Here is a 15781-nt window from a genome sequence, read left to right on the forward strand (position 1 = left end):
ATGGTCCCGTTCGTGAGAATCTGATCCCCCATACATTGATGAGCGATCCTTCTGTTCTCTCAAGTATGTGAATTTTGGCAAGAACGTCCCTATCAAATAGATTTGAAATATTTGTTTCCGTAAATGTTTATTTTTCTGAGCCATATGACAACACTAAAAAAAAAAAAAAAAAAAAAAAAAAAAAAAAAAAAAAAAAAAAAAAAAAAAAAAACTCTTATCAAGTAGTCTTATCTTTTTGGTGCTAGTTTCTGCGCTATAAGTGAATAAATATATTCCCAGCCCATAAAAAAAATGGGATTTTTCCTAATTAATAAAAACCATAGTTTTTGTTTTGAGCTGTTTTAGTGATTGGCGTTTTCATAATGCTCAACAATTGGCTTTAGTGTCAAGACTCCATATAGCCACGCTTTCTGATTACAATTGGAACCCAGTCAAGCCAGCGAGGAGTGTATACCCAATACAATGGCCTCGCAAATCGTAAAAGCGAAGGGTCAACAGATCGAAATTGCCTAAAAGCGTTGAAAAAGTCAAGAAAAGCTTAGAAACTCATCGCCCTGTCGAATCAGCAACAGACATGAAATGAGCAAAATTTAGCAAATTGGCGTAGTAACCTATAGAACAAAATCGAAATGGAGGAGCTCAATAAATATAGATTTACACTAGATGAATAGAAACTCGTATTATAGTGTGATAATTTATTAGCCTTACGATGACCCTTCCCTCCCCCAATTTTTTATTATTAGTTTAAGATGTTGTTGACTCTCATCAATGATGGATTTAATAAGGGATCCATGTCTAGCTTCTGATGGTATTGCTGCTGTAATTGCGATGATAAAATAGGTGCATCCATATCTGTGGTAGCAGGTGAATGGGGAGATGTTGAACCTCTCACTGAACTCGTTTTGGAGCTCGACATGCTTCCTAATGATGACATGGATCGTTTATTGCTGTTAAATCTGGCAAGGAAAGAGGCCATTCTTGCATTCTCGTCGGCGTCGGTTGTATATCGTTCAGGTGTATGATGATGATTGCCTGTTTGATCTACTGCATTATTGTTGTCATTGCTCGCTGATGTGCCGTTTGCTGATGCATTTGTACCATTAGCATTGCCGTTCGATTGATAGAATGGCGAGACCAGATTGCTGAAATCGATTTCATCGACTAAGCTAACTCTGTCGTTTACTTGTTGCTGTTGTTGCTGTTGTTGTTGCTGTTGTTGCTGTTGTTGTTGTTGTTGCTGCTGCTGCTGTTGCTGTTGCTGGTGCTGGTGCTGCTGCTGTTGTTGTTGTTGTTGTTGTTGTTGCTGATGCCAGTACTCAATGTTACCCAAAAACCCACTATCAAGAATTTGCCGTCCAAAGTTTGTATTATTCAGTTGCTCCAGATCAACTGTCCAGTAGCCACCCTTGCTGCCTTTGCCTTTGCCTGTATTATCCTGTGACAATCGAGGGAGTTTTCGAAAGCATCGGTTCAGTGATAGGTTGTGACGAATAGTGTTCTAAAGGGAAAATTCAAGGAGATTAATGATTCCAGAGCTGAAACAAACAGCCCAAATCAGGTGGAGGTTACCTGCCAACCGGTTTCATTAGCTTCATAAAGGTGGGGATATCTGGTTTGAACCCATTCGTAGATTTCTCTCAGGGTGAGTCGCTGATCTCTTGATGTTAAAATTGCTTGTGCAATCAATGAGGCATACGAATGAGGGGGCCTTCTTCTTTTTCTAATAGGACGCTTCTGTAAATCCAATTGCTGCTGCTGCTGCTGCTGCTGTTGTTGTTGTTGTTGTTGTTGTTGTTGTTGTTGTTGTGGCAGTGGTGGCAGCGACTGCTGATAGTAATTGCCTGGAGCATTGGCATAAATCTGCTGCGGGGAGAACGAGTAGTGAGGTTGTTGTTGTTGTGGAGGAGGTGGAGGCAACCCTGCTGAGAGTGCCGCTGATTCCAGGTAAGATCTATTTCTTAATAATTCAAATGTTGCCGCTTCGTTATAATCAGCTGTTGTTTGATAGAAAGCTTGATGTTGCGGATGCTGTTCCATTGGCTTCCAATGTTGTGGTAATAATTCGATTTTTCTATCCTCATCGTCTTCAATATCTTCAATCTGTCCGTCTCGAATATATCGCATACCAGGCAAATGTATAATGGACATGCTATCTATAACTTTACTATTTATTTCCACGTGTGTGTGTGTAATCAAATAAGGTTCGAATGTTGGAATAATAGATTCTGGTCGAACAAAAACGTAAATAACCAAAATATTGTGTCCGTCTCATCAATGAGAAAAAAAAAAGAGACCTTCTTATATACATGAAATCACACCAAGTTTTATTCGAAACGGGACATTTTCATGTAGTTGACTTATTTAAATGTTCGGATTATTCATTTCTAATTTCATGGCAGGCAGGAAATTTAACTTTCTTCAAACCCAAAGCAGCAGCACCCCCCAAGGCTCCTTTATATCATCAAGCTGACAACCTAACCAACCAAAGTCAAAGCTACAAAATTACCCTCCGAAATGAGTTAGCACCACATCATGAGGTATTCCGAAAATCCTTGCTTGGGGCTAATGGGGACGGTTCTGCATGATGAAAAAAAAAAAACTGGACTTGAAAAAAATGCTATATCATAAAAACCAAAAAAAGAGAGCCTAATCCTAAACCAAAAAAACCATGAATTCAAAGCCTATAAAAGGGGCATAGATTTCGTGCACTTTTGTAAACTGGAAAAATAAATCTAGCTTTTTTTTATTTTTTTATTTTTATTTTTTTTTTTACAGCAGATTGCAAATCTTCAAATAACCAAGAAAAAGCAGAAAGAATCTATATAAATGTTCAAAGGTATATATAAATGAGACATCTTATTTGCTTCATTCTCTTTTAAAACTAGACCGAAGATATTAATCGGAAATAAATCTGCTAGATACAAACTACCAACACGCATCTACTGCCACCTTGACACCCACCAAGTTGTTAATGGAGAATCCTATGCAAAACAGTGATTGGAACTTCAATCAAGCCTCCATCAATGAATTGAATTCCTACATGAATGGTGTCGATACATTTAATCAACCTACAAACATATTTGATCAACAATTCAACCAACAAAGCTTGATGATGCCACCTAGCCCGGAAGATAACCATATCAAGATGGCATCTCCACCTTCTCATGATTCACAATCTACGGTTTCTACTCTGCCGGCGAATCATATCCCACTCACGCCACCCTCTCCTACTAGAGACACGTTGCCCAAGAAGCAACGTAAAAAACTGCTCGAGAAGAACCGTGAAGCTGCTTATCGTTGCAGACAAAAGAAGAAGAAGTGGGTCAACAGCCTTGAAGAGAGATCTCAATCTGCTGAGGCCAAGAATAGAGAACTTTCAGAACAAGTTTCGCAATTAAGAGAGGAAAGTATCTATTTGCGTAACCTTCTTTTAACTCACGGCAACTGTGAATGTGATGTTGTGGTAAGTTTTCTATAATTATTTTTGCTAATTAGTGTTTAGTACTAATCTTTACCGAATCAAATAGCAAGCCTACTTGCGTCGCACATCAGAACAATTATCACACAATGCTCCTCCTCCGCCTATCCTTTCAGGTATGCCTACTTTGGTCGAATCTTCATCTTCTGTGTCTGGCTCTGAATCGTCGATGAGCTCCATGTCAAAGAAGACACAGCAGATGTATAATGACAATCCAAATGCATCAGCTTTTCTGTATGATTAATCTCAAATCAACTTATCTCCCACTCTTACCCTGAACTCATCTCCTATTTAGCATAAAAATAATTGTAATTAGTCATCATAGTAAATCAAAAATGTAATATATTGAATCCTCTAGCGATCTCCTATCATTTCACACATCTGCTTGATTTCTCTTACTCTCATTTTGCTTGTATTTGTTGTTAATACTATATTTCTCACTCTCTTTATGCTGATCCTTTATGCCTCATCCATTACTTTAGTGGATACGTCAAATTAACAAATAGCTTATTCTTTATGCTTACATCTGATGATTGTGATGATGTTATTTTATACCATACCCCTTCGCTCCTTTCCAATTGGCTCTTCCAAATAAAATTGATGACTACAAATTGAAAATGCTGAAGTATATACTTTTGAGTTGATTTGCCACTTATCGCCTTTGTTTTTTCTGCATAGATCATCAACCAGACTGCTGGTTTTACGTTCCATTTTCAGATTCCACTCGATATATAATCATCATGATGTAAGGCAAATCAAACCTGTACATTTTTATAAAAATATTCCATGGAAATCTAGCGCTGTTGTTTAATAAGATACCCCTATATACACCTGGACGAAGATACACATTCCCTTTTCAGTATTATTGAACAAAAATATTTTCTCGAAAAAACCAAAAAGGAATGAAAATTTTACATGATCGGCCTGATGTTATCATTAGTCTAAATGCTCTACAGAAAACAACCAAGAAATCTCGTCAAATTTATTCAATAGCATCAAACTTTATTTTATGAGGGAAATTCCAAATATAGTCGACAGTGTTCCAAACATAAAACAAATGCAATGTACTCAAGCCAGGCTATGCTGAATGTCTGCGTTGGTCAGTTTTCACTAAAAAAAAAGCGAGACAAAGTGCTAAGCACGCAATTATTGGCGAATGCAATAATAAACATGGAAGTCCTAACGTCGGCATAGTCTCAAAATTAGGGTATATCAATCTAAATAAACTTATAATCACTAGGAAGTGCAGTGGTTCTTCTCATGAATGATTAAATGAGGATCATCAAGAACACACAATTGCCAATTTGGATTCTAGAAATGACGCCTTTGTTTGCAAAATTACGTAGAAGGACCTCCTTTCTCCTTTGCTACACATAACCGCAAAATAACAAACAATTGGCGTTTTTTTTTTTTTTTTGACACGGCTCTTTGAGTTAAGGTTTGAGCATTTTCATTCTCTTCTCACAATAACACGGATCGAGGCCTTTCCCAGACTCTATACTTCATCGCAATAGAACTAAGCAGAACTCTTTTCACAACTGATAAGGTTATTTTTTTAGTGAGACATATCTAAACCATATCAAATGTAGAATTCAATTCTGCTTCCCTTTCATTTGACATTTGAGTTTTAGATGTCGATTTTTTTTCGGCCAGTGAAGATCTAGAATTTCTCGCACTTTTCCGTACAAGATAAGTCTATGAACACACTAATGGATGCGTTGTACACAGTTGCACACACAATGCTATTGACTCTGTATGATTTTGGGTGCAGAGTTCGAGAAATTACAAAATCCAACAATAACGGCGGCGACACAAATATAAGATTTGTAGGCCATTATAGGCCAATGTCTATAATCGATGACGACGGAGCATACTACAAACCATCCTTGAGATAAGGATGGAATGATACTTGCTCATGCCGTACGGCTAATTTGGATCTCAAAGTTTCACTCTAATAGACTCTACTAAGGCTAACTTTCTAGCTTTCGGCTATCTCATGAAACTCCTTTAAAACTATTTCCTATGGTAGTAAAAAAATGAAAAAAAGTATATATACCAGTAGACAGCATGTATTATCTGTTGCTACTCGAAACTAAACAAAACGGCGAAATTTGGACGTACTGAGTCGTAATTTCTCACGTTAGAAGCCGTTTTAGACAGCCAAAACAGCATCAAACAATTACTTTTATCAAGCATTTACTCACTGACACCTTTGCTCGACTTTTTTGGAGTCCCAAGAAACATTGTCAAAAATTGAACAAAAAACCATAAGGGGTACCTCATAGTTTTTATCAAAAATCAAGCGATCGCGTTTTTCACCTTGAAAAAGAAGTCTTTTACTATAGCATACGAGCCTTTCGACTCTTCGGGTGGTTTCCTGACCTACTCGCTTTGGTGGAAACCAATCTACGTTCAAACGGCTCGCGCTGCCGCGGGCCATTGGTTAATATCGCAATATTAACATAGCTAAAATATTAAAAGAACCTTGATTGTTGATTGATATAAAATCACTAATCATATGAGTGTTTATGCTTCGGATGGTTCTTTACCTTCGCTTCGCTTCGGTGAGAACCAACCTGCGCAGCAGTAGTTCTCACTACCAATTGCCCTTGCGTTCCTTATCAAAATACTGCTATTTTCATGTTGACCCTCTACTTATACGTGAAACCCCTTTATATTATCTGTGGATCTGATTCTTATGTGATGTTCTACATTCATATACACGTAGCTACTTCATATACGGGCAAGCAGCATACTGGTGTTTCCCCCTTTCTAGTCCTTAGTGTTCCTGATACAGCAAAATTTGAGTGCATTTGAGCTGCGTTTTCTTGCGTTCAAGGCCGTTTTAGATTGTCAGAATAGCACCAAACAGTTGCTCTCATCTGGCAGTTACTTACCGACACCTTTGCTCAACTTTTTGGGGATCAAAAAACATGGCCAAAAATCCACCCAAAAAGCATGAGGGATATACCTCATGGTTTTCATTGAAAATTCAAACGACCGCATTTTTCACCTTGATAACGAAGACTTTTACTATGGTATATCTTGAATCAAAATGTTTCTATCGATCCAACATAACCCCTTAAATCATCTTTGTGGGACTTTGATATGTAAAATTTCGATATTTTGGCCAGAAACCTCTTTTCATATTTTTACAAATCATTCAATAAGTGTATTCAAAACATCTATCTTACTTGGTACCAGTGGATACGCCTTGAAAAGCACTCCAAGAAAACTTAAAGAAGCATTTTCTTTTTGTAGGGAAGTTGTACTCCATTTTTATTTAAAGTCCTCTAAATGTCATGATGAGGGAAGAAGAAGACTGGATATATTTTTAAAGGCAAGGAAATGAAGAAGGGAAGCAAGGAAGTGGAATACGACCATAAAATACGTGGGGGTACATACTTACAAATCAAACTGTAATTCCGATTCCAAGCGAGACAGAGAACGGGCAATAGATGTGTTAACGTTGAGGGTGACAAAAGGGACATGGTCGAAGATGGAGCGCCAGTGGGCTTGCCATATACAGAGTAGACTGGTAGCGAAAACTTGGTAAACGGTAAGCTCTGGAAAAGGTAAGGAGGCAGAGCGAGTGGGTTCAGCTAAGGATAGAGTTTGAATGCCGTGGAGGAATGGGAGATGGACGTCGTCGGTCATCGGTGTGTGGGATAGGTATGTAGTGGCAAGGAACCGCCATACAGCGAGTTTGAGAGGACAAGTAAAGAAGAAATGTTGGATATCCTCCGGGCTCTGGGTCAAACAGAGAGGACACGAAGGTGAAGGGTGAGTTGTGGGGATGAAGTGGTGGAGGATCGATTTGGAGGGAATTTTTCGATGGATAAGTCTATACCATACAGTTCGGGATTGAAGGAGAATAGGTAGTTTCCAAAAGAGGCGCCATTGGGAGGGGGAAAGAGGTGAAGTGTTGATGGTGGGCATTTCAGTGGAAACCAAGTGTTTGTAGTATTGAATACTGTTGAGTGGCACTGTTGAAGGTAGTGGTGTTATAGGTTTGATAAGACGGCGAATGAGTGGGCGGATGTTGTGGGGGTTGGCACCAAAGGAGGCACTGGTAAATGAATGGCGAGGGGCCTGACGGCAGAGAGCGAGAAAGAATGGTTGGAGGTAGATTTGGCCTTCCTCAATCCAACGGGCAACTCGATGAGATATTCTTGGATAATGGCAAAACTCAAGGAAGGTCCAGTTTCTAAGACGGATCACTTGTAAGTCCAAGTCAAAGGTAAACACATCTATTGCGAGCAGTTTCTGGACGGCGTGATGTCGGTCAAACAGTTGATCTGGAGCTGTGAAAGAAGAGAAATGGGGGTGAGTAGAAGGAAGGGTATGTAAGATAATTTCAAGGAAAGGTAATGATAAACCTGTATGAAAATCTAAGTGACAGGTTGTGAAGGAGCGAGGTACTTGATCCATGGTGGTAATGACATTGGTAAGTATGTTAAGGAAAGCTTGGTGTGGGCTGGGTCGATGTTGGAACCAGATGGTTTGTCGAGCAGCAGGAAAGAGTAAGTAGTAAAAGTAATCAGAGAAAGCGGTAGAGTGGAAATACCATTGCAAGGTGTACTGAAAGAGTGGAATGTTTGGGGTGGTGTATGTCGGTAATAGTGGTGAATGACAGGTGGCTAAAATGAGGGGGCAAATCCAGCGCCATTGGAGAGCTTGTTGTTGGACAATGGGATCTAAAACTTGGAGGCCGCCATGACGGCGAGGCTGTTGAAGGGTTCTAAAGGATAGTTTGGGGAAAATACGAAAGTTAATGAAGGAGGACCCAAGGCTGCGTAAGGAGAGCAATTGAGCTTTGGTGAAAATAAAGTTGCGCATGACATGCCAGAGTTTCGAGAAAATGAGTGTGTTGAGAACGGTAGCTCTTCCACGAATGGAGGAATATGGATGCATTGTTGGATATTGTTGTAGAGTTGCTGGAAAGCGAGGTTGCGTTGAGATAAACTGGAGCATATGGGATAGCCAAGATATATTACTGGATCAGGAGAGGTGCGGTCATGCATTTGGTGGATTTGGTGAGTAGCAAGAAACTCGCGCCAATCTGGTTGTGGGTGTCCAGAGAGCGAAATGGCTATAGTTTTCCTGTAATTTAGTAGTGCATTCGATGCTTTCATGTATGTATTGATAGAGTCCTGCAGAAGAAGAAAACCCGAAAAGTTCTTCAAATAGACTAATGTGTCATCTGCATAGGTTAGAATTTTGTACTTAATTGGATTGCGATGGGTGGGAGAGACTGAAGGAGTGTTGCGAGGGGAGGCTGGCGGAGAGGATGCGTTGGTGAGGCTTTCGGTTAGATTGTCTATGTCAACAGTAGGTGATGGATGTGGTGGGGCTTCTTGTTGTACATGGAAACCCTCAAAAGTAGGGTTCTGTTGAATGGAGCGGAGGAAAGGGTCAAAAGCAATGTTGAAAAGGAGGGGACTGAGTGGATCACCTTGGCGAAGACCTCTTTCTTGAGGAAGAGGTGCCGTGGTGATGTGGCCATTAATGTTGATCTGAATGTTAGTGGAGAAGAAAAGTGAGATGATACAGTGTATTAATGATCGTGGAATACCAAATTGGAGCATAATGTGTTGAAGATATTCGGGATGAATACGATCATATGCTTTTTCTTGATCCAAAAGAAGGGCAATGGTGGATGAGTGGTTGGTAGTAGCTAGGAGTTTGGTGGTCTGTAATGTGAAGCCGTGCTCGCCAATGAAGCGGTTCGGCATGAATCCAAGTTGTTGAGGGCTGATTAGTTGTTGCATATGTGGCATCAGACGCTGGTTGAGCAGGCGTGTGAAGATTTTGGCATCGCAGTTGATTAACGAGTTGGGACGAAATTTCCTCAGGTCTGTGAGATCGCCCTTTTTAGGGAGCAGGCACATGCAAATAGTGAGCCAGCTGTCGGGAAAGATACCGAGGGGTAAGAGCCTCCTTGAAGACGGCATGGGCAAGTTGGGCTGTTTGTTGGTGGGATAGTAGCACCGCTAGGATTTCATAGGGTAGGCCATCCGTACCTGGGCTGCTATGGCTGGGCGACCGCTGTGCACCAGTCATAATCTCGTCAATGGTAAATGGCGTCTCCAAGGTGGGTTGGCTGTTTACTGGGATCTGTGTTGAGGCAGGGATGGTGTTGCAGAGTTCAGAGATGCTGGTATAATCTATGGGGTCAGTGGTATATAGTTTACAATAAAAACATACTGCAGCATCTTGCATAGTCTCTGCCGTATCGCAAATGGAGGCTTAAAGAAGCAGAGGATGATTGTCATATTTTACTTAGTCGAATATGCAAAGATAGTTCAATCGAGTCGAAAAGCATCAAGATTTGTCCAATCTGGAGGGTGTAGGATAAAAAGGGTGTATAAAAGTTAGGGTGTAATCCGGATAATAAATAGGCCGTGGGGCATAGGGCGCAGGTAGGGATAGGGTGTATAGGTGTAGGTAGATACAGGATGCATAAGGTGTAGGTAGACCGAGGGAGTATAGAGGGAAGGGTGCATTATTTACTTCTCAACTGGAGAAAGCAGCAAAAGTGTTTTGACTCGTGGGATCAGGCACATCTTTTTGTTCATTACCTTACTCCATTTCTTTGATACTTTGAGCAATATGGATAACTCAAGTTATGAAATTGAATATAATTCTGTCAATAAGTTTCCTGACGAAACCGTTGAAGAGGTTCTTCCCGCTGTATTCGACCGCACCACCAATACATTCAGAATCAAAAGAGTGAATATTGGATGGGCTTTGAAGAAAAGCTACACCATAGCTTACAACGAGAAGAAGCCGGTCGAAAAACTCGCTGATGGTGAAAGTATTTACGACAGAAGAATTCGAAAGTTGTGCGCTGGTGCTTTACGATGTTTAAGCTTGCAATGCAAGAGACTTGAAGGGGACAAAGATCAACGGCCACCCACAAAGGAAAAAGACAGTTATGGCTACTCCAAAAGGTTTGAATGCCCATATTGTAAGGTGCCATTGGAGAAGGTTCCTTGTGGTGTTCCTGTAACTTTTACCTTCCGTGTAAATGACTCTCGCAGAGAAGACAGAGGCAGTACCGTAACAATGCGTCAAGAAATAACAGAAACGAAGCACACACACACCATTTACAATTCGCTCTATCTCAATAGATACGAAAAGAGGGAGCTTAATAAGATGGTAAAAACAAGACCAAACATCACTGCTGCTGCTGCCATTTCTGGCATTGATCTCTATACTGGTGAAATTACGAAAAGTGTCAGAAAAATTAACAATTTGATGGTTAATCATGGACGTACTAAGTATGAGATCCAAAGATCAAAGATCCAACAGGATCTGTATACTACAAAAGAAGATGATGCTGTAGCTGCGTTCCAAGATCTTGATGAGAAGTATCCACACTTCATGGATTCAGCCCAAACTCTCCCTAGCAATTATTTTGTAAGCTTTTGCTCACCAGAAATGCTTCAACGCAATCTGCCTTTTGCCGACCAACCCATCGTAACAGATGTTACATTCAAGGCCGTCCCAAAGGAGTATTATCTTTGCTCAAGTGTCATATACATCGAGCAACTCCAAAAGCATGTCGTCTTTTATCAAGCGATAATCAAAAGCAACAGCGCTCAAGTTTTCAAGCAGTATTTTGTTGCCTTGTTTAGAAAGTTCAACATCAAGCTAGAGCAGTTTTTGGAGCCATCACGGATTTCTCAGCTGCACAGCGCGAAGGGCTCATACTAGCTCTTAGGGAGGTTTTTGGTGTCAAGCAGCACGACGCATTGCCCTTTTTGAAAGGTTGCTATATGCATTGGATGCAGTCAGTCAGACGGCTGTCTAACAATCATCAAGTTGTCAAGCCAGATGATATTGATCTGTTTTTTGAAGCTAGTTCATCGCTTCCGTACAACCAGCAGTTCAATTGAATTCTACCGTACCGGCCAAGAGATTCTCTCTAAATTTCCCAATAGCAAAAAGTGGCTGCAATGGTGGTTACAGCCTGGCGTATCAAGCATGATCTTCAGATGCAAGTCATTGATGAAAAAGGAATTGAGACAGCACAAGAGTCGCATGTCCAACGCGATTGAGGCATTCCACAGTGCGCTCTACAAGCTGATGCTTGAGAAGAGACAACCTGTTGCCACCAGTCTTCGACTGTTATTGCAGGTAGCCGAATATCATGGCATGATGATGTTGGACTTGTATGAGAACAACATTCGTCCTCATTACGGGAACAATCAGAAGAAAACAACGGCAAAGAAGTACGCGACTCTTTACGAAATCAAGGACGGCCGTGCGCCAGACAACAACGCTGCTCTCTTTGGATCCAAGAAGAGAAAGCAACAAGTAGTAATCATTGGTGATGAGGAGAATGGCAAGCGTAAAAAGGCCAAGAAACTAGAAACTCGCGGCACTGGTTTGAACGCTGCGATCAACGAACATTTGGATGAGGTTATCGAAATAGAGCAGAATTGTCCAAAGATTGATGACATTGCAGATGGCAATATCAGCGATGAGAGATTCTTCCTTGAACTACTCTCAGATAGTGATGGTGAAAACGGTGAAGTAGACGACAGATATCATATAACCGAGAATCTAGAAAACGACATTAAGGATATGCTTAAAGGTACGGATACTTTAAGTGGTTTTTACTTGCTCATGTTGTAACATGTCAAAAATAATTAGGTGCTGGTGTTTCTGTCGAAGATGTTGTTGTCAACTCTGATGAGAGCTTCGAATCGTCTGTTATTGATCTTGTATCTTCCTCTTCTTCCTCTTCGTCAATAATGAAGACCAAGTCTGAGCCTACTGCATCTAAGATGAGAGCACCAACTGATTCTGATTTCTCATTGTCTTCGTCTTCCTCGAACTTATCCTGTCTTGCAAGTAATGGCAAGCACATTGATCCTATTATACAAAGCATTCAAAAGTTTACATCCGCTACTATAATAGATCTTTCCTCTCCCCCCAATGCTCCCTGAGATTTTGGCATCAGTAGCAATTGAACCTATTGCAAGCAGTTCAACCACAACAGCAGATCAACCTTCGCTTGAGAACGACTCATCTACCGCTGCTGGCTTCCTGTTGCCACAAAAAAAGAACATCTCTCTTGCAGAAATATCAGTGGCTCGTGAAAGATGATCAAAATAACCATCCAGACAGCCACCCATCTCTGCCCGTTCCCACCTATATTGTGTCAAACGAAAGTAACTCCTGCTTCATCGATGCGTTTTTTGAGCTTCTGTTCAATGCTGTCCTTCCATTTGTGGATATGTCTTTCGCTGATGAAAACAACGCCTATGATTGTCTACTCATGAATGCTTTTGAATCATATTCTCAGCAATCACCTTCTGGTATCCGTGCTGCTACTTCTACTGTGAGGCACTTTGTTTGGAATATGACAGAATACAAGCTTGTCTCTGGTGTTCGTCAGCTGGTTAAGTCATTCCCAAAAGGTCGTCAGGGTGATATTCTTGATTTGGCGAGCATGGTATTGGAGCGTTTGTCGAGTGTCTTTGCCAGCAAGGTTTGCACATTTCCATCGTTGCAATGTGAAAGAAAAGTGCCTTGCTCTGTAGAAAAAAGCGCATGCGTATGCGAGAGATGACTTTTTCTCATTTATCTACATGCTCCCGACAAACGTCATTAATGAATTGAGAGATCGCCGTGGGGTTTTCAATGAAGCGGCACTGGATACGAAATTCAATGACTAGTTCAGAGAGAAGGTGCTCGAGGAACATTAAAAAGGAAGATGCAACGCTCCAGGATGTGATGGAGTCTCTACATCCTTCAGATCATTACCTCAAGACAATCAGTTTCCTAAGCTCATGTTCGTACAAGATGGTGCAAACTTTGTCCTTGGCAGAACAGCCGGAAACAATGTCTATATGCCAACATACATCCACGATTCGCAGACCGTAAAATATAAACTGCATGGTAGAATCTACTCGACTAGTTTTGATGGTGTACACTTTTATACGAGGTGTTATAAAACAATTGGTGGGATTGTATATCTCGTGGATATTGACAATTGGCAGCAACAACAAATGAAGGTACTCACCTCGGATTTGGACGTAGCAGAGCGTCTTCTAAAAGATGTTTCCAACACGGTATATGCATGTTACAAAAGAGTATAAATATTTGCTAAAAAAAAATTGGACTTGCGAGATCAGAAAATAAATCTGCATGAATAAGACTTAAAATTTGACAGCCATTACACTTCTACATTCTATATACCACCCTACTCTCTGTACTCCCTAGGTCTACCTACACCCTATGCCCCACGGCCTATCTATTGTCCGGATTACACCAATCTGGAGTAGCCCAAGATTCTGAGTTGGAATTATTTTTGGCGGCGGCTGCTTGCCAGACAGCAGTTACCATGAATGTAATGAATAATTTAAAGCTAGTAAGAAGGAAGTTGTGCACCAAAGAGTACTACAGTATAAAATAGCTGATTGATTTGGCTTCAAATGCAGGCTCTGAGATATTGACGGTTTAATCAATGCCAAAAGCGCCAACAAATACGAAACTTCTTAAGGTAAGATGCAAAGCTGTCATCGTAATCAAAATAGCTTGTGATACTTTGAATATAAACTCGCATATACAAAAATGAGCGCATGAAAGGAATAACTTTTTCGCATAATTTGTTCAGAAATCAGATTACGCGTATAAGTTTAAACGATCTTTTCTACTCTTATTTTGTGTCATCTGTAGCTGGCATTTGGGCTTGACTAAACAAATTTCCTCTTTAGGTTGTGAGTATAATATGCATATCTATCCACAACCACGATCATGTGATCCGCTCTATGATTTGCATATATATATATATATTTCCACTTGCGAAAAATAGTTGCTGTATCATCTTTCAACTCGGCAACAGCAAAGAAAAAAATGACTCAATCCAAAATGCAAGTGGTTTATTGTGATGACGGGCTTTTACACAATCCTCCTATGGAGGTAACGCTGGGCCATATCAAACCCTATGTTGGCAAGTATAAACGTGTGCCTGAAAAAGCTTATGTTGCCAGGTGCTTATGTAAGCTCCTTCATGTATAGAATCTCCCAAGCGATTGGTGAATATCAAAAAATTTATTGACGAACATTCCGAATTTGAGGTGGTGGAGCCCAATGATTACTCTCTAGGCCCTATCTTGGATGTACACCGTAAAGATTATGTTGACTTTTTAGAGACAATCTATCAAGAATGGGTCGATTCAGGACTCACCAAGGACATGTGCATTGGTGATACCTTCTCTCAACACTCCTTTGTTGGAAAGTTAGGTGATGAAACTATTAGAAAAAATGCTTCGAAAAGTTGCAGTGGCAAAATGGGCTATTATGTTGGTGATGTATCCACGCCATTCGTTCAAAGTAAGTAGATATACACAAAGCATGATTGTCATTCCCCTGACTTTTTATATGGTTTCACATCAGATACATGGCGCGCTGCATACTCCTCTGCCCAAGTTGTCTTGTCTGCAGCCCATCGATTGACAGAGGCGATTGCAGCTAAACAATCTCCTGACCACAATGAAACCATCTATGCCTTGTGCAGACCTCCTGGACATCATGCTTCTGACCATATGGCTGCTGGTTACTGCTTTATCAACAATGCATCTGTTGTTGCTCGTTTCTTGCAAAACTACACGCTGGAGGACATGAACAATGCCAAAAAGCCATATGGATTCGATTTGGAAGCAGTTCGCAACAGACGATTCAGTGTGGGCACAAGCAAAGACAAAAAAAAGATCCTGATTGTTGACATTGACTACCATCAGTAAGTTCCACAGCAAAGACCTATCCTTTTCCTGAACTTTCTAATGACGATGCTCACATTTAATAGTGGTAATGGTACCCAAGATATCTTTTACGAGGATCCTTCTGTCTTTTACATTTCACTTCATGGTGCTCCTAATTATCCCTTCTTTACTGGGTCTGCTGAAGAGACAGGTCAGGGTGCTGGTAAAGGTTACAATCTCAACATACCCCTTGATCCCACAGTTACCACTGACAGCATCTATCTCCAACATCTTGAGGGTGCGCTGAACAATCAGAGTGTCGTTGATTTTGGTGCTGATATTGTCATTGTATCTATGGGTTTGGACACATGGTTTGAGGATCCTATCGCTGGCATGAAGGGTCTTCAAGACATGAACACATACAAGAAGATGGGCGCACTATTCAAGACTTGTACTGGTACAAAGCATCGTCCAGTCTTGTTTGTGCAAGAGGGCGGATATACCGTTGAGAAATTGGGAGATTTAGCCGGCAGTGTTTTGCAAGGCTATCTTGAACAGCAATAAAGATAAGTTTGCTTCTGCCATG

The 15781-nt window shown here is 40.7% G+C and overlaps 7 protein-coding genes across 7 annotated transcripts; 4 read left to right on the forward strand and 3 right to left on the reverse strand.

Moving 5' to 3' along the window:
- Window positions 1–739: 739 nt before the first annotated feature.
- On the reverse strand, window positions 740–2148 carry ATC70_005243 (uncharacterized protein; the record flags this gene model as incomplete). Its single annotated transcript, XM_064824539.1, has 2 exons — window positions 740–1498; window positions 1570–2148. The coding sequence occupies 2 exons, from the start codon at window positions 2146–2148 to the stop codon at window positions 740–742; spliced, it is 1338 nt and encodes a 445-aa protein (XP_064677475.1).
- A 678-nt stretch (window positions 2149–2826) lies between these two features.
- ATC70_005244 (uncharacterized protein) lies at window positions 2827–3722 on the forward strand (the record flags this gene model as incomplete). The annotated part of the gene is made up of 3 exons (XM_064824540.1): window positions 2827–2836; window positions 2919–3463; window positions 3528–3722. The coding sequence occupies 3 exons, from the start codon at window positions 2827–2829 to the stop codon at window positions 3720–3722; spliced, it is 750 nt and encodes a 249-aa protein (XP_064677476.1).
- Window positions 3723–6883: 3161 nt separating this feature from the next.
- On the reverse strand, window positions 6884–9249 carry ATC70_005245 (uncharacterized protein; the record flags this gene model as incomplete). Its single annotated transcript, XM_064824541.1, has 2 exons — window positions 6884–8270; window positions 8321–9249. 2 exons carry the CDS (start codon window positions 9247–9249, stop codon window positions 6884–6886), a joined length of 2316 nt encoding a protein of 771 aa, XP_064677477.1.
- A 103-nt stretch (window positions 9250–9352) lies between these two features.
- ATC70_005246 (uncharacterized protein) lies at window positions 9353–9700 on the reverse strand (the record flags this gene model as incomplete). Its single annotated transcript, XM_064824542.1, has 1 exon — window positions 9353–9700. The coding sequence occupies one exon, from the start codon at window positions 9698–9700 to the stop codon at window positions 9353–9355; it is 348 nt and encodes a 115-aa protein (XP_064677478.1).
- A 390-nt stretch (window positions 9701–10090) lies between these two features.
- On the forward strand, window positions 10091–11197 carry ATC70_005247 (uncharacterized protein; the record flags this gene model as incomplete). The annotated part of the gene is made up of 1 exon (XM_064824543.1): window positions 10091–11197. The coding sequence occupies one exon, from the start codon at window positions 10091–10093 to the stop codon at window positions 11195–11197; it is 1107 nt and encodes a 368-aa protein (XP_064677479.1).
- A 270-nt stretch (window positions 11198–11467) lies between these two features.
- On the forward strand, window positions 11468–13061 carry ATC70_005248 (uncharacterized protein; the record flags this gene model as incomplete). The annotated part of the gene is made up of 3 exons (XM_064824544.1): window positions 11468–12080; window positions 12140–12340; window positions 12475–13061. 3 exons carry the CDS (start codon window positions 11468–11470, stop codon window positions 13059–13061), a joined length of 1401 nt encoding a protein of 466 aa, XP_064677480.1.
- A 1301-nt stretch (window positions 13062–14362) lies between these two features.
- On the forward strand, window positions 14363–15759 carry ATC70_005249 (uncharacterized protein; the record flags this gene model as incomplete). Its single annotated transcript, XM_064824545.1, has 4 exons — window positions 14363–14444; window positions 14513–14827; window positions 14891–15233; window positions 15300–15759. 4 exons carry the CDS (start codon window positions 14363–14365, stop codon window positions 15757–15759), a joined length of 1200 nt encoding a protein of 399 aa, XP_064677481.1.
- Between the last annotated feature and the right edge of the window lie 22 nt (window positions 15760–15781).

The sequence above is a fragment of the Mucor velutinosus genome, assembly GCF_035048745.1.
Source record: "Mucor velutinosus strain NIH1002 chromosome Unknown tig00001542, whole genome shotgun sequence".
Classification (NCBI taxonomy): Eukaryota; Fungi; Mucoromycota; class Mucoromycetes; order Mucorales; family Mucoraceae; genus Mucor; species Mucor velutinosus.